This window comes from Haliotis asinina, chromosome 16 (assembly GCF_037392515.1).
Source record: "Haliotis asinina isolate JCU_RB_2024 chromosome 16, JCU_Hal_asi_v2, whole genome shotgun sequence".
In the NCBI taxonomy this organism is placed as follows: domain Eukaryota; kingdom Metazoa; phylum Mollusca; class Gastropoda; order Lepetellida; family Haliotidae; genus Haliotis; species Haliotis asinina.
Window position 1 is genome coordinate 24,008,478 of NC_090295.1, and position 26,832 is coordinate 24,035,309.

At 38.9% G+C, this 26,832-nt stretch overlaps 1 protein-coding gene across 2 annotated transcripts in view; it reads left to right on the forward strand.

The window, feature by feature from the left end:
• Positions 1–3,225: 3,225 nt before the first annotated feature.
• Positions 3,226–26,832, forward strand: part of LOC137268017 (ski oncogene-like) — a 45,318-nt gene continuing 21,711 nt past the window's right edge. For both annotated transcript variants that reach the window (XR_010955018.1, XM_067802509.1), the window contains exons 1-3: positions 3,226–4,246; positions 26,027–26,226; positions 26,733–26,822. Coding sequence is in view for 1 of the 2 variants with exons in the window: in XM_067802509.1 (XP_067658610.1) it covers positions 3,356–4,246; positions 26,027–26,226; positions 26,733–26,822 (1,181 nt within the window). In the remaining variant the exon portion in view is untranslated. The remainder of the gene's footprint in view (positions 4,247–26,026; positions 26,227–26,732; positions 26,823–26,832) is intronic.

Sequence of the window (26,832 nt, forward strand, 5' to 3'; positions counted from 1 at the left end):
TGGAATCTCTTAACTCACATGTACATGTACCTCGAATCGGGTGGTGAAATAACTGCACGCAAGCTCCTCGCAACGAGGCTCTTTACACCGGCAGGGTAGACATAACGATGGTGTCACGTGCTGGGAGGGGAGCTTTTAGGCGCAACTGACGAAACGAGAAGATCACCAGGTGCAAAATATTATTTCACTCATAACTATACTCGTGCCATTCCGGCGGGTCACGGATAGAGGCGGGTAGGTACGAATGAGAATAATAATTTGCACTAGCACATAACAATGCATATTTACTTTTGCTTAGCAAAGCTTGCGATTCAACATTTAATCACAACAAAGTACACGTCTTCATCCCTTTATCGTTCTGTGTACGCGTGGAGGCGGTTGGGTAGCCTAGTGGTTAAAGCGTTCGCTCGTCTCGCCGAAGACCCAGGTTCGATTCCCCACATGGGTACTATGTGTGAGGTCCATTTTCTGGTGTCCCCCCACCCCCACCCCACCCCGATATCGCTGGAATATTGCTAAAAGCTGCGTAAAACCAAACTCACTCACTCACTCTGTGTACGCGTGGAGAGGGCGGTAGCCTAGCTTAAAGGGTTCGCTCATCACGCGGTGGATCTTTCTGGCCCATTTCTGTTGTCCCTGTCGCGATATTGCTGGAATTGCGCTACCAGCAACATAAAACACATCTCGCTGATGTACGCTATATGCATCATCTTTAACAACGAACCTACCCCCCCCCCCCCCCCCACTATGATATTTGCTGGAATAAATGTATTGCTAAAGGCGGTCCCAAAACACTCACTCACCCGTTCCATACAAACTGGCAGGTTAAAAGGGGCGGTGGTGTAGCCTAGTGGTTAAAGCGTTCGCTTGTCACGCTGAAGGCCCAGGATCGATTCAATACATGGGCACAAGGTGTGAAGCCCATTTGTTTTGTCTTCCGTCATAACATTGCTGGAATATTTCTAAAAGGGGCATAAAACCATATTCACTCACTGACTCACTAATACAAATAGTTACCTGAATGTATTACTGACAATAATATATAGTAAAGTAAGGGTTTTCAAGTACATATACAATGACTCAATGCGGATTATGGAAATATTCACAGTGATACAAGCAAAACTTGTTTGACATAGCCTCGTGCAATATCAATGTTTCCACACCCCTTGGGGCTTGTGTGACAGCTCGTGGAGGACAAAAACGTATTTTATTTAATACTGTTTTTTCAAACAAAATTATTTTCATGGCATGTAAGGTAACATATGTCGCCAAAGAGGAAACTCTCAACATTAATGGACTGCCAGGTGTGACGGGATTGCGATAACCTTTATCCAAGGTTTTAGTGAGAGTGTAGATGTATAGCAATTATATTCTGTAAAGAGGCAAGTCTAGATAACCGGAGCCTAGTCTGGTATTTCCCCTTTTCTTCGACAAAAATAAATGAAATCATTTCATATATTAATAATAGCCTTAGTCTTGATTTGGGAGAGCTAGAAGGTCCGTATGATGGCAGCAGCGTGATGTTGCAATCTCAGCTTGGATTTACGTGTGTATTCATGGGTTGTGCAGTAGGTGCGCACACTCGCTTATGTCCTGAGAGTTAAATTCTCATTGAAACTCTAGTGAAAAACGGGTGAAAACCAACTGTGCCCAAAAGCAACACTTGCGCACAAAACGCCCCAGAACACAAAGAATATTTAGCACGTGTCAGAAACTTCTTGCAAATATGAATTTCTCTACCACATAAATTCTATGTCAAAAAATAAGACTGGCCTATTGGAATGAAGAAGCATGCCGAGGCCAGTAACGGCATTTGTCTGGTTTGAACCGGTTCCAATACGCCGCACGCTGAAAGTACAACTATGCCCTTGCACGTGCAACACGACCTGGCCTCAATTCGGGTGGCATCGGAATTTAGGTCACCCCTAACGTATGCTAGTCACTCCAGCGCAATTTATGATAACGGGACATAGAAACAAACCGAAAAAGACCTAACACCTGATAAAATCCGTTTCGCAGACTAATGGAGTTGCACTGCTTTCCTTGGAAAATAATCGTTCATGTTTTTATTTTCATTTCCCCCCAATTATTTTTATTTCTGTTTTTTTTTTCTTCATGAAATCGTTGCATGTCGTTTACCGCCAAAATTAACCGGTTCATTTGTATATCTTTACGAGAACTTGATCGATATTGATTGGCATTGCGTGAAAAAACATCCCACCGAAAAAATCCCGACACACCCCATGCAAACCAGATTCGTTATCACGCGCGGCCTTCAAAGTGGAAAAACAGCCTTATCGTTAAGTGTGGGTTTTAACAGGATCGTCATTCGAGTGAGATGAGAAAATACTACCCTCATCAAATTTTCATCACTCCCCTACCGCTACAGCAAAAGCAAGCCAGCTTAATCATTGCATGAGGAGAAATGTTTGCCGTATTGGTAGTCTTGAACAGACCCGCCGAAATCCCTTCGTTGCTCGGTGATTGCTTTCCGAGCGCGGTCAGCCTGGTCCAGCTCGACTATGTAGAACGCTTCGTTTGTCAATATAGAAAGCCGGCGTTTTCCCTGACCGGCCCGCTTCAGACTCGCCAAGGACGATCGGTCAGTCTGCCAGCCAGCCGTCCGCTTTGCCTGACGTTCGCTTACGCGAGCAGACCATTGCCAGACAAGTCCGCCCGCTATTTATGGCGGCAATCGCCTCGCGCTTGAGGTCACGAATAATCCATAGCACTGCAGACGGCTCGACCTCGCTTGTGACGTCACTAGCCAGACACCTTTGATTGTACAGGCTTTGCGTTGTCCCTGTACGACTGAGAGCGCCGGTACGTGTACAAAACGAATAAGTACGACACTATCCCCATAACGAAATCCCTATAAACTCGAATTTCTAACAAACAAGTCCTTTCAGCCCGCAAACACGAGTGATGCACTCTCCATTTAAAAAAAAACACACACACTACCTTCTGCTTGAAATAATACGTTGGTGTTTGCGGAGGGAGGTTAAAGCACTCGCAACGCCGGAGTCGTTTATTTGCAGAAAGCAATGTGCACTGGTATTTTTTTCTGCGGTGGCATGGTTTATTCTTCATTATAATGACACATTACTTTTTATATTAGCGGTAGAGCATGATCCCCTTGGCTGAGACCGAGGTTGTTTACGTGCTTGGCAAGTTGAAAAAACTAGGTCACTTAACGCAGGGGGCGCAGCGGCTGATAGCAAAGCCAAATATTTCACTGGGCTCTGTCGGCAGTTGTGAGAGCATACAGGACCGCGGCCAGTACTACACATGCTGCGGCGTACAGATCTGACGACACGAGAGGATTTCAACCCATATTTCAAAGCTGTGGGTTTGGATGGAACACCAGGCACTGCACCAATCGGTGACTCCTCACTTACAGAGGGTCCTGAAACGATTTCAAAACGCTTCAGTTCGTAGTTTAAGCGGACCTAACGGTTTTCCGATTGTGAATGATTTCTCGAAGATGAGTGTTGCGGACTATAGAAAAGTGGTTGCCAGTGTCAAAAAGTGCACCCCGACTGAGAAGGGTATGGATTATGATCCGTTTCTAGCACCACCGCCGTTTCCGATTCAACAAATGCCTGTGTTCAGTCCAGTAGATTCATCGAGGAGCGAGAGAGGGGATACTATTCTTGAAGGGGAGACGATTTCATGTTTCTTGGTTGGAGGCGAAAAGAGGTTATGCCTTCCGCAGATTCTCAACACAGTTTTGCGAGATTTTACCTTACAGCAAATCAACGCAGTGTGCGACGATTTACACATTTTCTGTTCACGATGCAGCCCGGAGCAGTTGGACACTCTCAAAGTGACAGGGATCTTACCACTAAGCGCTCCGAGTTGTGGACTTATTACTAAAACCGATGCGGAACGACTGACGAATGCTTTGCTTCATCGAAACCCAGAAAAATATCTCGAGCCCCCATCCTCTAACAGCTTCAAGGTATATCACGAGTGTTTTGGCAAATGCAAAGGCATTTTTCACCCTGAACTTTACACAAGCCCGGATGCCAAATGTATCCAGTGTATGGATTGTCACGGCTTGTTCTGTCCTCCGAAATTTGTCTGTCACTCGCACAAAGCTCTGGAAAACAGAACGTGTCATTGGGGCTTCGATTCAACTAACTGGCGGTCATATTTGCTTTTAACGAAAGACCAAGACTGCAGGGAAGAACTACGTCTCATGAAAGCCCGTTTTGACCCGGGAAATAAATATAAACGTAAACAGGTAAGTGTGCACATTGTGATGACGCAACGTAGTGCTTATAGGCTGTCATGTTCTGTTGAGTGTTTCACGACAGCTTGCTTCGGTAGTCATATTTTCAAGCATAACTGTTCGTGTATCTGATTTAGTGTTGTCGTTCTCAATACCTGAAACTATTTCTGTGCAGTTGTTTTCGAAATCTTCTTGCCACGCTTTCGTCTGTATTTTTTAGTCGTGAGATATTTACTATTTTAGCCGCTTATCGACATGTTGATGTTTACGCTGCTGAACTGCGAGGTGATATGTACTGCGAAGTGACATGTGCTGCATATGCTGAAATACCCCTTAGAGCACAATGTTTACTTGCTGCTTATTTCGCTGTTAGGTTTGTTCCGTCGTGTTTTAATAATGTGCACAGAGACAGCAGCTGTAAGTCAGACCGCACGCAGTGACTTGTCACAATCAATAGATTTGCTTATACGCAAACTAAATATAACAGTCAAATTTCCACTTAGACCAAACTTAGATCAAACCACAACATAACAGACTATTTTATCCGTCGTAAGGTTGACCTATTTAGTTATTCATGGAAATGCATGGTGTGATTGTAACGCTTGGTTAGCGATAGACCGTGGTCAGTGAAGCGAAACTCTAACAAGCCGCGGGGCACATTTCAGCTTCTGTTTAGACGCGGAGAAAGTATTGTAGATCTACAAAGTTGTCATTTATATTTTCCAAATTTCATCAAGAAATAGATTTTCAACACGAAGCATATAAGACAGATGTGATCTATGAAACGTGTTGTATTTGCGTCTTATATTGAGGCTATAGTTTTACATATTATCAACGTTGTTTCAATAGTATCAAGATGTACATTGCCTCAAAGGACTCAAAAACTACTCGTTTGGATTGTTTAAATTGTTATAAATGTTAAACAAATTACCATTCCACAATTGTTTTACCACACTTTACTGTTTATTTATTTTGTGGGAAAGGCATTTTTTCGGAAATATTAGGACCATGTTTTAGGTTGTTTCTTTACTAGTTTTTAAAGTTGAGGATCCTAATAACCCTTGACTTAATCATGTCAGCCCAGTTTACGAATGTCCGCATACCGAATGCAGTGTTATTGCTCTTTCATAACCCAGTAGCACTCATGACGGTGTTTGAACCGAATGACACAATTACAGTTGCTTGCGTAATATTTCATTGACTAAATCCCAGACCTCGTGTAAACACGCAGGGTTCATTTTGCATGGAGGTGCTTGGAATGCCTCGCTGATTAAAATCAATATTTCACGGTATTATCTAATTATATTTGAAAGCACACTAATTCAATGATCACCAAAGAAAGGATAATTGAAATTAGGCACTGTCAAAATGCTTTGAATTGGTAACAAGTCGGAAAGGTCCAACACGGGACATCCCGTCGTCCAAAATGAAATCGTCCGGTTAATGCTTCCCGAGACAAAATTACGTAATTCGATCCCCCCTAGATGTTTGTCGGCTCAGCATGCATTTCACGAACGATATCTGTAATCCGCTGTTCAGTTTGCATAACAAGAGCTCCTTGTGGTATTTACAAAGGTTTGAGAGACACGGGTGCACATGGTGTTCGTCCAGACGTGCGGTGAACTGGCGTCTTACTTCAAAGCGATCCATTTCTTCAGTCGAGTTCGCTCGGGGCTAGGAATATGTAAAATAGTGCAAGGGAAATTGAGATGGGGTGTGAGCATGGGAATTGACGGGAGGGGTTTGCCTCAGTGACACCGTTTGTTTGCGTAACATTTTGAAAGAATAACTTGATATTTCGTGTGCAGGAAGTCATTGGAAGATTATGGGAAGCAGGTAGCATTGTGGAATGCTAAACGTCTGAACCACAAAATGTTGCTAGAATTTTGTAATTATTTTTTTTATCGACTATTTGAGTGTAGATTGATCCGGAAGTGGAAACAATTTGGTTTTATTCACACATGTCAATACCATTAAGTTAGCATATTTAATTTGAAGAGAATATATTAAACATTTATCATCAGTATGTGTAAGCATTTAAGGAAATCAGTTTCAAATGACGGAAACTATTACTTATAGGTTGATGTTCCATGATGCGAATGTAGAGCATGTGACAAAAAGAGTTTCAGCCAACTTTGGTTAAACTGAGATTGAAGGAACTAGTAATTTTAATTTACTGTAACAGTGTTTCATAGACGTCAGGATGAAACAAACAGTTATATGTAATCAGGGGAATAGGTCACTCTGTGAAAAACCTGTTAGCGTATGCCGTGGGTCGTCTTGTGACCAGTGTAGCAATTATGGTGGAAGCTTAGTTTCTAAAATTGAGCCCTGTGTATTTTCAATTGCTGATCACATCCACTGAGTGTTGTGATAACTGGAAACTTCAATTCTTGGTACACAGTGAAGAAAGAATAAATTGTATTGCTAAAAACTTCTTTCACATATTAATTTTCTAAATTAATTGCGAATAAAAAAAAATGTGTCAAAGTAGATTCTTTAAGATAAAAAGACGTGTTCTAGCAGGGATAATCTACAACCTGTAAGTTTCTCTCCTTGCAAATAGTTTGGCATTCTTTCACATGTTTGGGGAGGGAAGACTGGTGTATCATTCATTCTTTCATTCAGTCCCATATGTAATTCCTTCTTTTTTTGTCTATCTTTTTCTTTTCATCCATTCACATGTAATTCTTGCTATAATTCATTTATTTATTTATTCATTCATTGTAAAATTCTGGCTGATACAATAAACTGGCTGAGGTAGTGTTAAACACAGTTGACGTTGCGCTGGAAACGAACCATGTCACTGTATGTGCTGAAGCATGACGGGGCGTACCCTAACTAGAACAAATGGAAGAAAGCATGCAAGTACCGTATCCCTGTTGTAGGTTATCCCTGCTTTAAGTTTCTTAAGGAGGTACCAGTACTCATCGTGAACTAGATTCCAGCAAATTACAAGTGTCTTTTTGTTTTCAGATTGAACTCATAAGATATTTTATTTGAGTTACTGATGACAGTCAAATATTCATGAGTTAATGAAGACAGTCACATATTCATGATGAATGGTACATTAATTTTATCCACCTACAAGCTCTCCATAGGAAATGAAAATATTTAGTGTTATGCATATATGCAAATACATTTTTGTGATGACTTTGGTTGAGTATGCATTCAACTCCAGTTTAGAGGTGACTGGGGATAAGCTTGTGTGACTAATGCAGTGTCAGAGTCTGTGCTCATGCTGTCAACCATTGGTTTGTTTGGACCAACTTTGATAAGAAATAATTGATGTGATAGGGTATTTATCTGCTGACAGATGCAAAAACTGCCATACAACATTCATTCTCTGTGGCAGACAAGAGAGCCAGTGCCAGTGCAAATCCCTATGAATTTATGTTGCGAGATGCTACTTTGCACAAGAGTGTAAACCAAACGAATGAGAAATTGATGGACTTAAGACACAATAATACACTCATTTATTTGCCTCAGGATATTGTTTGTCATCAAATATTTGCACCGAACGTCTTTCTCTGTCCTTGTTTGTTTCGTCAATCTTGATGAATCATCAATTTTTCATTTTGAGCTTGCAATTATGAGATTGTGACCATTAGTGCCAATCCTAACAATAGGGTCTTCTGCTTCCGTCACCTACTACCTCGTACCACCTATTGACACGTAAAGAAGGGACTCAACCAAAGACAGCTTAAATGCATAATGAAATCCGCCAGAAGGGTTAATTATCCGCGATACTTGCCCACTTCAATCCAGATGGCGAACTTGGCCCCACCTAAAGGGATTTTGGTGTTGTTCAGACTTGCCGATTGCAATTTTTTGTCTCGACACCCTTGTCAGAAATTAGGCCCTTCTATGTAATTGGCAAAGGGCAGGTATGTTTAATGTCACAGTATAGTGACATGTGCCTTAGGATGGGAAAAAGCCGTAGTTAGTACATAAAAAACATGATTAACTGGTTATAAAAATGTGCTCTCCTTAATTTATCCCTTGACCTAAAAATAATTTCATATAAGCTTGGTTTTCTTACCCTACTTCATGATTATTTTTGTATTATTATAATTTATGTTATTGGAATGTTTTAAGTCAATGCTGCCTTTAATGTGTAGACATTTTTGTTTTAAGGATAAGCTTAAATTTTACAGTCCCGTTTACTTGTGTATTCATACAGTATAAAAAAATTGAAAGAATGACCTGTTTATGATCACAACATGACTGGCGTCAATGAATTGGTGAGTGAGTAAGAATTGATAGTCACATTGGCAATATTTCAGCCATATTGTGACCTGATGTCGATGAGTATCCATTGGTTTAAGTGTTTGCTTGTCATACTGAAGACAGGGTGGTTGGGTAGCAGGTGATTAGTGTGTTTTCTCATCATGCTCAAGACCTAGGTTCGATTCCCTGCATAGGATAAATGTGGGAAGCTCGTTTCTGGTGTCTCCCCAGATGTGATGGTGAATATTGCTGAAAGTAGCCTCACACAGATGACCCGGGTTTTATTCCTTACAATGGCACAATATGATGCCCATTGCTTGGATATGACTGAAGCTAGGTTTCATAGTTATGTATTGTATGTGTGATACATAGTGTGTATTATGTGTGTGTAGTGTCCATTTCTGTGTGCATGTGTATAAAGGCTGTGTAATGCTTTAAATTAGTCTTTTTTTTCCTGTGCATGCAATGAAAACCATGTGACATTGAGAAAACCAAACCCCATTGGGAATCCCAATTCCTTGCCTCCATTTTGGTGCGTGATCCATATTCAGACATGTTTTCAGCACCAGCAAATTCACACACTACGTACAAAGTATCATGCACTATGCTCTCATGGAAACCACTATTACTGTTTTAGTTAAAAGGTTATGTACATATTACAGACTACGAATTATGTACTGTGTGATTATGGAAACCTGGAGAAAAGCTGCATAATACCATGCTTATTCACAATATAGCTGACACTGATTATATCAAACCCTAATTGCTGTGTTGAATTAGTGAGTTTAGTTTTATGCTGCACTCAGTAATATTTCAGCTATATGGCAGCGAACTATAAATAGTCCTGTCTGGATCAGACAATCCAGTGATCAACAGCAAGAGCCTTGATATGTGCAACAGGGAACTAATGATGTGTCAAAGCAAAGTCAGTCAGCCTGACTACCCGGTCCTGTTAGTCTCCTCTTACAACAATTAAGGGTCTCTGAAGATCAATATTCTATCCTGCATCTTCAGGGGACTTCTCTGTTGATAGGTAATTGAAAAGTGAAAGAACACAACCTTTTACAAAGTAAATAGAGAAAATGCTGACTTTGAATGAAGATTACATTTAAATTAAGCATGTGTTATTACAAAAGACTTACACGTTAGTATTATTTTGCCATGAACACGTCTGTGATGATGTCAGTAATGGCCAACTGCAGTTTCTTCTTTAGTCAACTGATATCAGAGCTTTTCAAGACAATAAAAAAATGTATTGCACGCGATATGCTGGATTTTTTCGCACAATAGATGATTAACTAGTCATATGCCATGGAAGTGCCATTTATATTTTTAAAGTGATTTTTTAATAAATAGAAAACAGATCTGTATCAAACTAAACTATGCTGAGTTTCCTCGATCAACTGCTGAGGACAAAATATTCTTTTATGAACATAATTAATACAGGTATTTTTATAAGAAATAGTTTTTTTAACTGACTAGATCTTGTCTGATTATTAGCTGATCTTTATAAAAAATATTTTAAAGTAGGGATTGCAGAAAATATGTCAAGTGTCTGTATGTGGCACTTCCAGCAGTTTCATATAATATACATACAATGTCGTTAACATCGACATCAGGTAAATCACATGTATTGGATTGCAATGGAAAATTCAGAACCTCAGAAATAGTAGACTGGATTAGTATAGGGCTTGTACATCATGGTGAGTATTGTTTCAACTTAAAAACTTTATTGTGCAGGGACTATGAGTATTTGAAATCAAAATCTACGATGTTATCGAATGGGTTTGCTACTGGTGTTATGAAATGAACCACTCAGGAAAGACAGAAATTTAGACTAAATCACCAGAAGATTGAATGGTCAGCACTGAATATTTAATGCTATGAAAGATGAGTACTTGGAAGATGGGGAAGATTGATTTCTCAGATGTTGGTCAGGATTATGTGAATACTATGTCCGCAACTGATATATGCTGACTTGACAAGAAAAAAATAACAATTAGCCATACATGTACATATAGTATTGAGTCTTCAGTGGGTTTAGTTCAAACTGATTGTAACACTGTCAAAGCTGGAGGGGCCCGCTTGAATATTTCAAGGTGTATAAGGTGGACAATACTGCAAAATTTACTCAAGTGTTTGACAGTGTAGTGGTAATAACATAGTGTAGAGTTAAAAAAAAGGTTGAATTTTGAACTGATGTATTTCAGAATTTGAAAAGTCCTTTAGTTTTGGCAAGTACTTTGCTTACGTGTTTCGTAGGAAAAAAAGAATGTGCACTTAAGAAAATCATGTGATGTCACTCCCGTCAGCTGATCTTCATTGATAAGATAAATTCAGGAGCCTATAGATAATTAACATAGTGTCAAAACAACCTCTCCACTGAAGTAGGTCAGATGATGCATGTGTCGGATTTGGTGACATGTGTCTATCACTCTGCCCCACTGATCAGCTGTGGGCTGAAGCGAGAGACAATCACACCACTCCCTCAGATGATAATAGGTATGGTTACACACCATTAAGCGGAGAGATAAAGCACACCTAGATTTGGGTTTGGCTAGACAGGAGATTAAAATTGATATATGTACAATGTCTAGGGCCGATAGGTGAAATTTGTAACGTTTGGTCATCAGGAAATAGTATAGATTTTGACATTGCTATAGTCTTTCGTGTATAAATGGTTCATTTTTTTTTACTTATTTCATAAAAATTACAAACCCAAAAAAAACATTTTTCCGGGTAAAGACAGTTATGCTTGTAGACATCAAATGAAGATGGTGATGAAGATAATATGAATTTACTGGTTTACATTCCAGAAACTTGAAGGGAAATAACTTGGTCACAAGTCATACAATTTGGATGTGAATAAGTACTCTTTTGTCTTTAATATTTGCTAGAATCAGAAAAGCTAATTAACTATTAAGTGAAATATAATTTGCAAGGAATACCAGTATGTTTAAGTTTGACTTCTGGAATCTTCAATTTGTCCATGGACAGTTGAAAAGGGACAAATTTTGATGGTTCTCAGGTAGTGGGGTGGCCTAATGGCGAAGGCGTCTGCTTGTCACACTGGAGATGCGGGTTTGATTCCCCACGTGGGTGCTATGTGTGAAGCCCATTTCTGATGTTGCCGGAATATTGCTAAAAGCAGCATATAACTCAACTCACTCACACACCCTGATGGTTCTGTGACAAGATGGAAGCTGCGGGGTCATTCTCCGAAACAATATCTTTGTAATCTTCAGATGTCATATGACACTAGTTTGGACACTGGCCAAGCTGACTGTCTAGCCATTGTCTTGTTCTGATATTTAGCACATGTTGAGGAGAGGCCCAGGTGGCTGACCTTGGTCATGTAATTGACTGTGTCACAATACAATATAAAGACACCGTGTGATGAAGAATATTGTGGCTCAATGCATCCTTACATGCTCTGATTTCGAGTCCCGAAGAACTACTTTTGATAAGGTGTTTTATCTCAGTACATTAAAATTATGTCTTACCTTTGAGGGGTGGTTGGGTAGCCTAGTGGTTGCAGCATTGACTTGTCTCACAGAAGACTTGGGTTTGAATCCCCACATGAGTACAAGGTGTGAAGCCTGTTGCTGTTGTCAAGCAGACCTTGTCTGCTCTTAAAATGTTTTGAGTTTATGAAGTTGATTTTGATGTGCGACAAAATCAGTCAGACACTGCTTAAAATAAGATATATATATTTTGTTTAAGACCGTACACCATTGCTGTGGTACGTATCTGCTATGTTATCTAAACTATTTCGCATCGTATCTGACATATTTTATCTAAACATACACTGATATGGTCCTGACCTAGAGCTCTTAGGTATGTTTTACTGATTGAATATCTTATTTCATGTAGCTCAAAACTTTGACTTACTGAGCTTTCATGTGCCTACCTTGATTCTTAAGGGGTTCAAAATGAATGACAAGGATACTTATTAATAATGAAGCATTTATTGAATGCTCTTTTTGGTTTGGGGAACTTAACACTAAGTTATTTACTAAACTTGATTCACATAAGACATATTTACAGGGTGTCAAAATATCTATAGCACGTAATTACATTGAGGCGGTGCTTGGTGATCAAATCCCTCAGGTTAAAACCCGTGATTTTTCTGAAGATGTAAAATTCATGAACCACTGTGCAACCCTTGTTCATGATGATTAGCTGTTACAGCTTCTGAGGGCTCCTGGCAACAAACCTAATCAGTTTGGTCTTCAAAGGACGAAAATAATCCACTGATGTTGTACAAATCTAGTATGATGTTCTACATGAAGACATTCATACCACAAACATTCTTGTTGGGAGATTCAAAGAAAATAACACAGGCTTGTCATGTTTGCATTGGTCATCTAAGTGCAAGGGACCCCCAACAGTGACCTTGACTGAAGGTCAAGCTTGACCGCTTGACCATTGATGAAAGGCCTCCAGCGATAATCAGGCACACGAGATTTGCGAAGTCTCATGAAAGCCAGCTTGCGGGGTGATTTTCTGCTTAGTATGCTAAAGGTGTGTATCACGGGACTCCGTTTGGTTTAGTGTGTCAAGATGGTTGGGGCAAGTCTGGCCTAGAATACGGACAAGGATAAACCATGCAGGTATACACTCAGAAACGGGATGATAGCTGACGAACAAGTGCCACTAGTGTTGATTGTGACCATGTTTCAGGGTGACAATGAATGTGTCACTGAAATATTGTTAGGTCAAATGACAATGTTTTACATGATCTACATCAGAATTTCCAATGAACCAAGTGCATGAAATAAAAAAAAATATACGCGTAAATGTATTGGTGTGCATTAACTGGCATTAACTGGCGAAAGATGCTATTCATTCACTGGATCACTGGAGTTAGCAGTGAACATTGTATTGCTTATTGCTGATTGTATTGTATGATTTATGAAAAAGTATTTTGTGCATATTGGTGATTGTATTGTATGATTTATGAAAAAGTGTTTTGTTTCATTGTCCTCTTGCTTTACAACATCTGAACAAAGTTGTCATGTGATCTTGAATGATTGCTATGGGTGTAGGTTATAGTGAAAGTCTCATTTGATATGGTCTTAGTTTAAGGTCAGTGCATTGTAATTATTTTCGATGCTAATTTTGTTAATATTTGAAAAAATAATCATTGTGATCAGTGTATTTTGTGCTGAATCTGAAATTAAGAAATATGTCAGTGGACCTGGCAGAGTGGCTGTTCCTACAGTGTTTGACCTTCCCTGAGACTCTTCATTAGAGGATATCTTCAAAAAACCTGACTGATACAAATTATTCATGATAGAGATGAAGACTTCATGAAAAATGCATGCATTTTTTCCTAAAACATTTGAGATCATGGTAAATATGAAGTCTTGTTCCAACTGCAGAGATTCACTTGCATGTATACTTGCGTTCTGCTTCTTCAGTGAAATCTTATCCTTTGCTGAAGGTTATGTTTGTGTACATGCAATTTCATTTGTTACCATGGTTACCATGGCTCATCTTTGCCTTGGAATCATGAGGGAAATAGTTTTTTGATAGACTAGCAACTAGTAACTGAAAAGAACATATTTACAGATAAAACAGTTCATAACATATAAATAAAATATAATGAAAAGGAGCCCTTTGACTCTCCATATTTTCAGGAACTGGGGAAATGTAGACTTGCCATGTTCTAGACTTGGATGGGCATACTTGGATATATGTGTTTCATGGCACAAATGTATTTTGTGGCATTGTTAGCCAAAGTCGAGTGAATATTTTCCGGTACCAAATGATGTGTTGAATACCTGGATGAAATTTGACATGGTGTGTTGGTAGTTTTATAGTTGTGTGAAACTTGTTTGTTGTTGTATGCAATATTCAGCAATATGTAAGCTATATGATGACATTCTGTAAACAGTCAGGTTTAAAACAGACAATTCTTTGATCGACATCTTCGCAGAGGTCTATGCATTTGGAATATCATAACGTGCATCAGCCAAGAGCAGAGATCTGGGTTCAGAGGTACAGATAAACTGTGCATCTGTGTAAAATATGCAAATATCTATGTGAAAACTTAGTTCCTATTATGGTTATTGCAAACAAATACACTTGAGCTTTTGTTAATGCTCAATAAATTTGATGTTTCATGCGGACAAACTAAAGGAGATAAAAAAAATAACTGAGGCATACTGAGAGGTTTTATTTCAGCTCCTGAACTTGGCAGCTTACAGCTTTTGTTTTTATTTTCATATTACAGATCAAATATAAATAACAAACATGCAGTCTAAGTAAACTTAGTCTCAGTACTTTTCATTACAATCCACAACTGAGTCTAACAAAACTTAGCAGGAGGTCGCGTCAGGTAACATCTGGGCGACCTATGACCGTCCAATCAAACTCGGGAAGGCCGAACAGATTTAACCAGTCAGACAACAGCTATTGTTTAGGGTTTGGCTGGACTTAAAAAATCGCTAGTCATGGCCACTGATCCCTCAACATAACGAAAATCTGCATAAAACGCAGGTATTTGGTCTGTAGTATATATGCTTAGGGCTTTCTGATGACATGGTTACCATTAGCTAATATATCTGCCAGCATAGATCCTTGAATATTGACAAAAACGCTATTTTCAGTGACTGTTTACTCACTGCTGACACTGTTGCAGCGTGCTCCATGTGCATATAATGGTAGCGATCGTATGGAAAATAGTGTTTGGAATCGGTACAAACCTTTGTGAGATAGAAAGGTTGAAAGGTATGTGCGAATGTCCACTTTCACGATTTGGTAAGCTTTGTTCTGATTGGTCAATCTCAAAGGCTACCTGATGCGACCTCCTACTAGGGTTTGTTAGACTCAGCAGTGTAACGAAAAGAACTGGGACTGAGTTTACTGAGACTGAACAAACATGTAAACCAACATTTAAACTGCATTATGTTTTCATGTTTGTTGGAAAAAAAGCGCAAGTACCAATTCGGTTTGAGTGAGGTGGGTACAATGTAATTATTTGGTTACTCAAGGGAAAACTGGGAAACCCAGTTGATAAGAACACAAGCAAGTCTGTAGCTCAGTTTGATCCCAGATCCTCACTGGATAGTCCTTTACTGTAGCGGTGGAATAAATCCTGATTTGAAAGAGTAGCCACTAGTGTGTGTCTGAAGAATTTGACTCTATGGGTGGCGGGGGTGGGGGTGGGGGTGGGAGGGAACTGCATTTTTGCCTGGACGAAGTCCTTCAAAAGCCTTGCCTGGCTGGTCGGTTGTGGGGAATTCCAGACAAAACAGCTGGTCTGTAGCCAGACTGACCACTTGACCCAAATTGACCTGCAAAGGGATAATTAGTCTCATTTTTCTTCAGCAGAACAAACAAACTGGCAACTGTTTATCCTGAATTCTATTCTGTAAACATGTTGGTTTACATTGTCCAGTGTGTGCACCTTATTACCTAGTGGTCATTGTCCTGACTAGCCACGTGGTCAGTGGATGGGTCATTACCCTAGCATGCCTCACCTATGGTAACTTTCATCCCCTGGCCTTGGGAGAAATACCAGGCGTAACTTGAGTCTGAATGGAGAGTTTATTGCTAGTTTTCTCCACATAATTGCAGTTGTTAGGAAAACCATATGCTGCCCTGGCCTCAATGGTAATGGTGCGTGAAGGCTGGAATGTGTGTGTGATGTCATTGAGGTCAGTGCTGATGGTCAGGGAGGTTTATTTATGACCCTGAGCTTTGCAGGAGCCTGTATCCATGTCAGTCTCCATCTGTCAGAGTTTGAGTTCTCCTGTGCCCTCAGTCATGGTGTCGATGTAAATAGTGCTTCTTGTGCTTTTGAAATAAAGTCTTCTTTTCAGTCTTATTTTGTGGAAACATTCTGAACTTGATGAATGATGTGAGCAGTATTTTACTTTGAAAAAAGAGAGTCATGGTGATTCACAGTATTTTTTGGGTGGAGTCCTTTTCAATATTTAGGAGTCATGAACATTTTAGAGTAATATTTATTTGTGGATGTTGAAAAGCAAGATTTTTACAAAGATTTTGTTGTTTTGTTTTGCATTGCCCTTTACATGTTGTCAGTAATTAATAAATAGTACCAGCATATTTTTCACAGTTAGATTCAGTCATACCAGAATAAAGTATACTGAATAAATAGTCTTGCTTGTGATTTATTCATTGTAGCATACAGTTATTAACATGATTTGAAAGTAATATCTAAATTAATGAAAATGAAAACTTGTCATCGGTTCTATTGAAATGAATTCTGACAGACACTGATAAAAGTTGAGTCAAGCTTGGACCCGTGAAGGTCCCGGGGTAGAAAAGGCCTTCAGCAACCCATGCTTGTCATACGAGGCGACTAACGGGATCGGATGGTCAGCCTTGGTTGGACTTCGTTGACACATGTCATCGGTTCCCAATTGCGCAGATCGATGCTCATGTTGTTGGCCACTGGATTGTCTGGTCCAGACTCGATTATTTACAGACTGCTGCCATATAGCTGAAATATTGCTGAGTGTGGCATCAAACGAAAAAAAAAATGAGTCAAGCTTGACTCCTCATATAATAATATTTTACATAATTAATGTGTCAAATATGCAGGAATCTTGTGTCATGTGAAACCCTGTATAACAGACAGTGTTACGATGGAGTCTTATCGAATTAATGCTGCTTCATTTTGAAACAGTTTGTTGTTCAAGTTGGTCATGGCTGATTTAACATCTTTACAAGATTGGTTGCTTGGCAATGGAAAGGGTTGCTAGGGTCTTATCATAGAAGCTGCTTGTGATGTATCTTTAAATAGTGGTTAGGTGTTCATTGAGCTTGTTATCAGGGTTGACCCATTGAGTGCTGATATGCAGATGGGGAGTCTTGTATAACATGATAAAGTTGTCACAGGGGTATGAAGGGGGAGAGGGGTGATTGATGCACGGGCACAAGGTTGAGATGATGATGATATCAGATTAAGATGCTGCTCCTATGTCATAGATGTTATCTGGATGGGCATGTGATTGGGGTAAAATGCTGCAGCATGACCTCTGAATGAAATGGTTGTATACAATATCTTGTAAAAGAGGTTCTCTTTGCACTAATTGAATTAATTCATAATTTTGGCAAAGACTTCTCTCAGATCAAAGTGCTATATCATAATGGTCACAGGGTAATGTTAACATGAAGACTCATAAAAATGTAATATTGTAGAAACTGTGGTCTTCATTGCAACAGTGTTAGGAGTGTTTGGGGCAACAAAAATGGGTTTTGGCTGTAGAGACTTTGTAGTCAGTCGGTTCTCCATAGAATGCTATACAATGTATACAGTCCTTTAACCTAAAAGTGGCATTGTGAAGAACAATATGGGAAATTTATTGCTCTTGTGAGCATTTCTTGGATCTTTGGTACTACAATTATAGGTTTTCAGTTGATACGCTAGTGTCACTCACAGCTTTGTTGATGTGACATAGCTACAATACTAGTATCATAATGTCATAGAGAGCATGAATGAACTCACTTGTTTTTCATACACATCAGTTCTGTCCTTAAAGTTTCTACATTATGTAAGTTAAAGCAAATGGTTAAAAAGCGTTGCCTGTCATGCGAAATATTCAATTCCCTGTGGGTGTACAATGTGTGAAGCCCATTTCTGGTGTCCCATGTCATGGAATTGTAGGAATATTGCTAAAAGCATCTCAGCCACTCTAAATTGAGTTGTCAGCATTCATGATCCAAGGCTCTCTGGGTGCAGACGGCCATTCAGAGTGATTGATGAAACATTTTATTGCAACCAAGTAGCTAGTAGCTGGAGTTATCTGACCACAAGGGCCACACAGAGACTAGGTAACAGTGGGAGAGGAAGTGTGGCAGAAATATGAACTCGCCCTGGTCATAGCAGAGTGATAAATTGTGCCTCATGCACCCTTACCCTACATGGGGCAAAGTTCTTGACCCAGGGTTAGGAGTTCAGAGTTGTTGCCCCTGATAAGGTTGATATTGGTGACATTATTGCATTTCTTGCACATGGCAAGTTGGGAGGTACAGGTGTTTGTCTGCTGATATTGACTCTTATAGACAACATGGTTGGGAAAACAGATTAGATAAGATATCACATGCGAAATACTGCCATGTTGTTGTCAGCTGGACAGTCTTCCAGAATTTTGTGTTAACGTTTCATAAATTGTGCTTTTGTTCTATGTGTTCATAATAAACATCATATAAATGCCACTGTCGTTCATCGAGCGGGGTTGCCTATTGGTTACAGCGTTGACTCGTCATGCTGAAGACCTGGGTTTGATTCTCCACATGGGTAATACGTGTGAAGCCCAATTCTGGTGTTCTCCACTGTGGTATTTCTGGAATATTTCCAAAAGCAGCATTAAACCATATTCACTCACTCTTTCATCACACAATCACAAGTATTTGTTGAAATTATCATCACACACTTCTTGAAAAGTGACGAGTTGACAATTGACAACCAAATTTTAATCTACTTGATTTTCAGTGTCTTATTTGCTGATAATTTATTTAAATACTGAATTTATTGAAAAGATTGTGTTCATTAGTGATGCTATTGATTGAAATGTATATGTGTACTATTAGTGATCTATATATCAATAAATTGCAGCAGTCAGATTAAAATCAGGTAGTTTTAAAAGTTAATTCCGAGTTTCAAGGATAAAGATGAGATTGCAAGTAAGACTAGAGTAGTCTTGACTGTGTAAAGAGATATTGTGTGAGACTTTTCCTTTCAGTGATTAACTAAATGAGTCAGTATTACATCTAATCCATTACATGTATTCCTAGGAGATCTCATTTAAATTGTGAATTAGGAGAAATTTTAGCTCAAATCATTGGCAAATTGACGTCATATTGCAAAGTATTCCCAAGGCTATGATAGATTAGGGAGGTTATTTTTGGCTGTAATAGGTTGCAATATGCCATTGGACGGAGTTCAGAATTCCGACATATGATTGGAAATGAACGGAACTAATCAAGAGTGCCAATAAATGGAACAGTGCCAGCCATGTCATAGAGCGTGATGCAAAGGAAAGACTTCATCAGAACATGGCTTGTGCCATGCTGAAAGGACCCTTCTTACAGATCAATAATTCTGGATATTTTTTAAACGAAATTATCATTGCTGTGGCTTCCAAATGATTTGGTGATCTCTCCAAAATGCCATACCTTCTTTCAGGGCTTGATCCAGTTAAATTGGATATGGACAGGAAGGAAAGTGAGGTTTCCAAATGGCGTGATTTCTCAAATCATAAATTCTGATCTTTGGTGAATGGTTTCTGGTGTGTTTGAAAATGTCAGGTTGGCCAGGACAGAGACAAAATGTTAGGTCTTTGATGTTCATTGTTTGAAGTTAATGTTTAGTTAATCATGCTGATGATTTTATTGGTCGCAAATGTCAGTGAATAATTTCTGTCAAGAAAGCTTGTATTCTATTTGGCCTGTCTTTCATTTTACTTTCTTTTGGTATATTAAAGAATGATCTTCACTGACTAAACCCTCCCCCCTCTCTCTCTCACTTTCTCTCAATATATATATATATTGATAGTAACAAACAAGCCCATTTAAATTGAAAAGGAGCCCCGGGCAGATTCAGAGAAACCTAGACTTTCTTCGTTTAGGGCTTTACCAGTAGGGAAGATAGTGTGGTTCTACCTGTCTGTGTGTGATATTTATTTGCCAATTTGTACTGATTTTCAACCTGACTACACATCTATTTCTAATGAGGTATACAGGGAAAAAACAAGGATGTTTTCTTTCTCAAGAGGCCACATGAGATTGTTTAAAGAGCAGTCATACATTTCTAGCACATAGACATGATAAAGGAAAAGTAAAAATGATATTTTATTCTCAAGAGGTCACTGTGTATGATGACATTGTTTGAATTTGACATTAGTTGCCAGTAATTGACACATAAACTATAACCAAACTGCCTGTCTGGCAGTTCATTTGTAAACATGCCATCTTGCCAGAGCCAAAGTTGGCCATGAGGACTTAATCAGAGTAATCCCTCAAACTGGCTGTCTTGTCAGTTCTTTATGGCTTTGGTCTGGAGCATTCTTAATCAAAGTCATTCAATGACCATAACTGTCAAAATGCTGATTCCGCAAATTCAAGACGAATTCCACTGACCAGGTTTCAAATTTGAAAGGACATCTTGACAAATTACAATCCCTGCCGTTTATCAGCAGAGAGGGATCATTGTATGGGTAGAGATTCTCATTAAAATGAAAATGCTTTCTCCCTCTGGTTGGGGTTTGTGGTGAAGCTCATTCTCATTTTCCAAATCAATTTATTCAGTCACAAATTGGGAGTTTTAAATATGCAAATAAGGCAATAAAGACATGCTAGCTGTTGAGTTCTGAGGGTGATCATGTGATTAATGTTCTTCACCATATTGGCTGGACCTGACGATTGGGATGTGTTAATGCTAATTTGCATATGTATTGTTTCATCATATGTTGTAAAATGCCAGGATATGCTCAAGGTTTGGGTTATTCTGGTGATAAATATGCATTTCTATTCAGCTGGAAGCATGACCGAATTTAATGAGTGCATGTTTGGATTGAAGTCTCAAACATTCACAATTCCACAGATTTCTGTGATCATGGAGTTTTGATTTTTTTCAAGGAATGTTGAAAAATGAAATGAAATTTGCATGTGGTGTTTGAAATCAGTAGTTGATAATCTGGTGTAAAACCTGACCTGTGTCACGACATGGGGAAATATCAACTAATATTCACATCTTGCTAATCTAATTGACTTTTTACATCTTCAAATTTAGGAGACTGATGACAAGCGCACTGTGAGGAACTGGGGATGATGCTGAACAGAATGATCAGTTGATGCTGATAGATTTGGGAAAATATTTTCTCAGGATTTAAAGGGAACTAGATTTATGAGTACCACAGATTCTATAATAGATAACCATGACTGTTTTGAAATCATAAGTTATTATAATGACATCTACCTGGTTGATATTTGACAAGAATGATACAGGAAGCCAGAATGTAAGGTGTCTCATAGTCTCTAGACCCACAAATGTGCAAAAAATCAATCCAGTTAAGATCTCTAATGATTCTGCAATTCTTTTCAGACTGTTCTTTAGCATTGCTCAAGGTCACCCTGGAATGATGGTCAGATGTCTGTTAAATGAAATATTTCTGTGACATAATGTTAGTCAACCTAAATAACAGAGTGTAAATTCAATATACATGTAGTCAAATTGTGATGTATAAAACACAAAATGCAGTCACTGTTTTTATTAAACTAGACTAGTAATATAGATGTATTATGTTTTAACATTACTGTGCATGTATTTCCAAACACACACTTGAAATGCTATCTTGGGCTAATCTTTACACAACTCTGAGTATCAGGCAAGCCTCTTCAAGGGGGCTTAAATCATGTTTGAAAGAGAGACTGATTATCTTGTACACTCTTGCTATCAAGACTGGGGAAGTGCTTACTACCAAGCAGAGCTTTTAGTGCATCCCTGGTGATGGGGCATGTCTGCATTGAGATTATGTGTAGAGATAGGACGGTGAAAGAAAGTGAACTTATAAGGTTCAAAGTTCATAGTGTATTTAGGTAGTGCCAGATCATGACATGGTTCTTGTTTTGAGGTCTTGAGTTCACTGTGCAACTGGGTGCATTTAGAGTTCCATTGTGAAAATGAGCAATGTCCTTGAGCGCTTGTAAACTTGAAATTGAAGCTGGTAGATATCGTAACAGAAACAGATAGTACTGCACAGTAGAATGAATCTTATATTGCAATATGCTTTTCAAACAATATGTATTGTAATATTTCTTTTGAGAAGGAATATTTTGGGTGAAGAACATAAGGTTTTGTGGTATCTTTATGGTTTTAATCAAAATCCACCCAAACTACATTCACAACAAATGTGTACTTCATTATCCAATAATGAAACAGCATGCTTTAATAACATAAATTTTATGACAAACATCGAGCCCCTAACTATGCAACCTCTTGTAGAGTTTGCTGTTATCAAAATGTTAACATGTATGTTTAGAGACTTGTAATGTAGAATATACGACTGACATGCGCAGTTGTGTCATTCACTGTATAAAACTGAATTTCTGAATATATTTCAATACATTTCTTTTTTTTAACATCGGTTTTTATTAGAGCATCTGTTTCAATTTTATAACAATAGCCACATGAGAATCTAAGAAACCGTATGCTCAATTGGTCAGTGAGCAAGGTGACAGAATAGACTTATAGAAGAGAATGGAATCTTGAGAGAATGTGTAGGTTGAGGGAGCGAACAATATTGGGGGTGACATCGGGTGATGGTGTGAGTAAGTTGTGGATAGAGGGGGTGACAGTAGAGTAATGCTGAGTATAGGAGGGGTGAATGTGGGTGTGGGAGTGTTGTGGGAGCGGGGTTCAGGAAGAGGATGAAGGAAGATGTGTGACACACAACCCTTAGTTCAGGAATGGAGAGGTCACAAGTTGAATCTCATGAAGGTCCCAGCTGTGATTTTGTGACTTGTATGTAAATATGTTGTTGACAGTTTAATGATTGTTGGAGTTGAGAGGGGGTAGGTTTAGCGGCCTGATAGGGAATGGGAAAAACTCATTATTTTTGTCATTTGATTTGGAAATGTTTAAATTCACTGTGGCTCTGATTAAAATGCATGGTGTCTCATCTCAATAACAACTTTTATGGATTTTGACTTCATAGACACATCCCCTACATGAGGTTTATAGATATTATGCAAATTTTCAAGTTTCCTTTGAAAAATTAATAAAAGTAGCTTGGGTAATGAAAACATTGATCGATGTCAGATTGTAATGTTAGTATTGGAGTAGTGTTGTACTGTCAGTATAGGATGAGTGGGGTTTTTTAGGAGGTCATTTCCATTATATTTAAGTTGGTTTTGATTAGGTATGACATAAGGCACTACATAGCTGTTTAATGAACCTACTCAGTGACATGTACTTAGCTGAGTAAAATCACTGAAATACCCAAATAATTTGGATAAAGGAAACTAAAATACCCTCTCAACATTCTTTGTACCTACTCCCCCAAAACATACAGAGGGTACAGTACCCATGTGAGACAGTTTTTATCTGGATGTCTGGAACTGAATGTTTTATCTTACCATAGAATTATGAGCTTGGCCTTTCAGGAGTAGCTAGTGCCATGAGTTGATTTTGTCATTTCATAAATAATGTAATTGTTGGTATTAAGCAGAGTGGCACTTTGATTACTGGAAGCTTGGTGTTTCTTCAAGGCCCAAAATAGTGACACAATTAGAACTGTTTTGTGAGTTTTAATTGCTTTTGGGATTAAATACTTTTTGTCAGTCATATATGTTGTTGTAAAGGTTATAAATGATTGAGTAAATCATGGCAGTAAAACAAATATCCATAGCAACAACATAGTTTAGTGAACCATGGTCCAATACGATGTATATTTCCAGCTGTTGTGAAGTGAAATGGCATGATGCCACGAGCATTGTTTTTTAATGGACAATTAGGCCCTGGTTGTAGGAAGGACATAACCCATTCTTTTTCAACCATCCATTCTCAGTGGAGGAAACATTTATCATTAATTCAATCACTTGAGATGGTTCGAGGATAAGAACCATCCTGTTCACCACCCGTGCACTTGATTAAAAGTGACAAGAAACCTACTGTGAATGTGTACATTTGCTTCCAGTGTTGCCTAAACAGCTGTCACGCTTTTTCTGATGTGAATGAACAGACAAAGCAGATGACGCTTGTTTATATATGAAGTGACAGGTCAGGAGTTCAATCCTGTTGTGATTTTCAATGAATATGTGATTTATGGTAAAGTTCATGGGTTCAGTTTTTATATCACACTCAGCAACTTTTCAGTCATATCATGTCATGTTTGTGTTCAGATAATGACAGGAATGGTTAAAAGTGTTTGGCTAAATTTCAGTGTAATGTAATTCAGTCATTTGCTATTTAAGAGCCATTACTTAAACATTTGCAGTTGTAGTTTATGCACATTTAATTTCTTGGTGATACTATTGATGTATTACCAATCTGTTGATCAAATATGTGGAAAATCTTTTGGCTATGGGCAAATATTGACCTCTGTGTTCAGATATTACGCCATTAGTTTTCTGGATAAGTGTGGTCTTATCCCACTATTAGCAATATTCCAGCAACAAGGATGGCTTAGTGGTTAAAGTGTCCAATTATCACGCTGAACACCAGGTTTTAATTCCCCACATAGGCACAATATGTAAAGCCTATTTCTGGTGTCCCACAGAGTGATATTGCTGGAATATTGCTAATAGAGGCATAAAACTAAACTCAATCACTCACTCACTTTAGTCAAACAGCACTGGTCAAACATACCCCATCAGCAAACACTTGAACGTGTGGAAAATGGCTTCCAGCAACATTGTATTGTCCAGCAGTGGTGTATTTTAGGCTTGTTATGGTCTTCTTATCTCTGTCAGTGTGTTCATTTGTGAAGGTTGATTGCCTTATCATTGCAGTATCATCTAAATAGTCTGTTAACTGCCATAATTAGATGCATAAGTAGGTTAATTCACTGGTTACATGCCTGGAGGCATGTTTTGGAGTGTACACGTTTTTCTGCTCATGCATCATTGCATTGATTTTTAAGGAAAATGTCCATTTTGCAATGCTTTTCATACACTGAATGATCATTACTGAATGCAGTATTTAGGTTAACACTGGTAATAAGTTTATTGAGACGAGATGGCTTTTTGCAATGTTATGAGTAGAATACGGTGTTGTTTATGAGATCGCTGGTTGATAATGACTTATGATTGGTGTCTAAATATTGGACGTGTGAAAATTATGATTCTTCACAATTTGAACCTTGATAAAAGTAATGTAATTTCTGATGAGTTTATTGTAATCATCTGTTTGATGCATGTTTTGCAAGATTCATTATGGAAGCTTGCCATTATGGGTGGCGTGATACATCATGATGTGATTGACCTAGATGATTAAACTGACATTAGATGATTTTAGATGAATAGCAAGCTTGAATGTTATGTTTGATCTTGCATGTCCATTTGTGGCTTTTGTTTCATATTATACTGTGTGAATGCTGGGAGTCTGTTGTACAGACCCTGAAGTATATATATCCAAGAAAGCCCACGCAAGTCTAGAAAACGTGGCAAGTCTAGATTTCCTTAGCTTCTTAAAATGAAGAAAGTCTCAGGGCTCCATTTCATTATATTATTTTTTTTCACTATGAACGTTTTTTCAGTAAAATATGTTCATTTCAGAGACTAGCTGTTAGTCTAGAATGCTGGCTCTGTATAGGCATATAACCTTGATATCATCATCATCATCATCATCATCATCATCATAATTTGGGGTGGGGGTGTAGCCAAGTGGTTAAAAAATTCGCTTGTCACACTGAAGGCCTTGGTTCAATTCCCCTCATTGGGTACAGTGTGTTGCATCCATTTCTGATGTCCCGTACTGGGATTTGCTTGAATATTGCTAAAAGCAATATAGAACTATACTCATTGTTATTATGTCAGATTAGTTGATTGTTGAACAATATAACATATTTGTGTTTGTTGATTTTGCAGAGTCCAGATCGAGATGGGTGTGAAGGCAAGAGACACAAGGGGGAGGGGTCAGTATCCCCCCCAGGAAGTCTCCCAGCCCTGCCAGAGCACCCAGCTAGCATGCGGGGGATGTCAGCGTTCCAACCCTGGTCCCCAACAGTGCTCAATGCCATTAAGGAGGGCAAGCTGCTACCTACACCACCAGCCATTATGAGAGAAGGGTGAGTTAGAGATGATGTCAAAGTTGATGGAGTTCATCCTAGAGCTCAGTTTATTTACCCTTGTGAAAAAAAACATCACAGGATTGTGCAACTGTATTTTTAAGACATTTGCTGGCACATGTTTTGCATTGGCTGCCAATTAGCTAGCCTTTTGAATAAGCAGACAGGTGATCCGCGATATGAGCATAAGCATTGCTGTTCTTATTTTTTTGTGGAACTGTCTCCGTCAGAATGTACAGGTTGTTGAATCACCTGGTGCTAGTGGACTTAGGGGTGGTTGGTAGCGTTTGTTCTTCAGTGGAAGGCAGGGGTTCAGTTCCCCAAGAGTAAAATGTATGAAGCCCATTTCTGGTGTCCCCTGATGTGATATTGATGGAATATTCCTCACAGTCATTTAAACCATCCATCCATCCATCCATCCATCCATCCATCCATCCATCCATCCATCCACACTCGCTCACTCACTCACTTTAGGACTACGTTCTAGACCGACACTTCTACTGCAGGTTGCCTGGGATCCTACCTTCCTATCTACACACTGGTCCTCCGGTGCTGCTGCACCCAGAGAGAGTGGTGCCATACTCCGAGTCTGAGAGGTGAGCATCC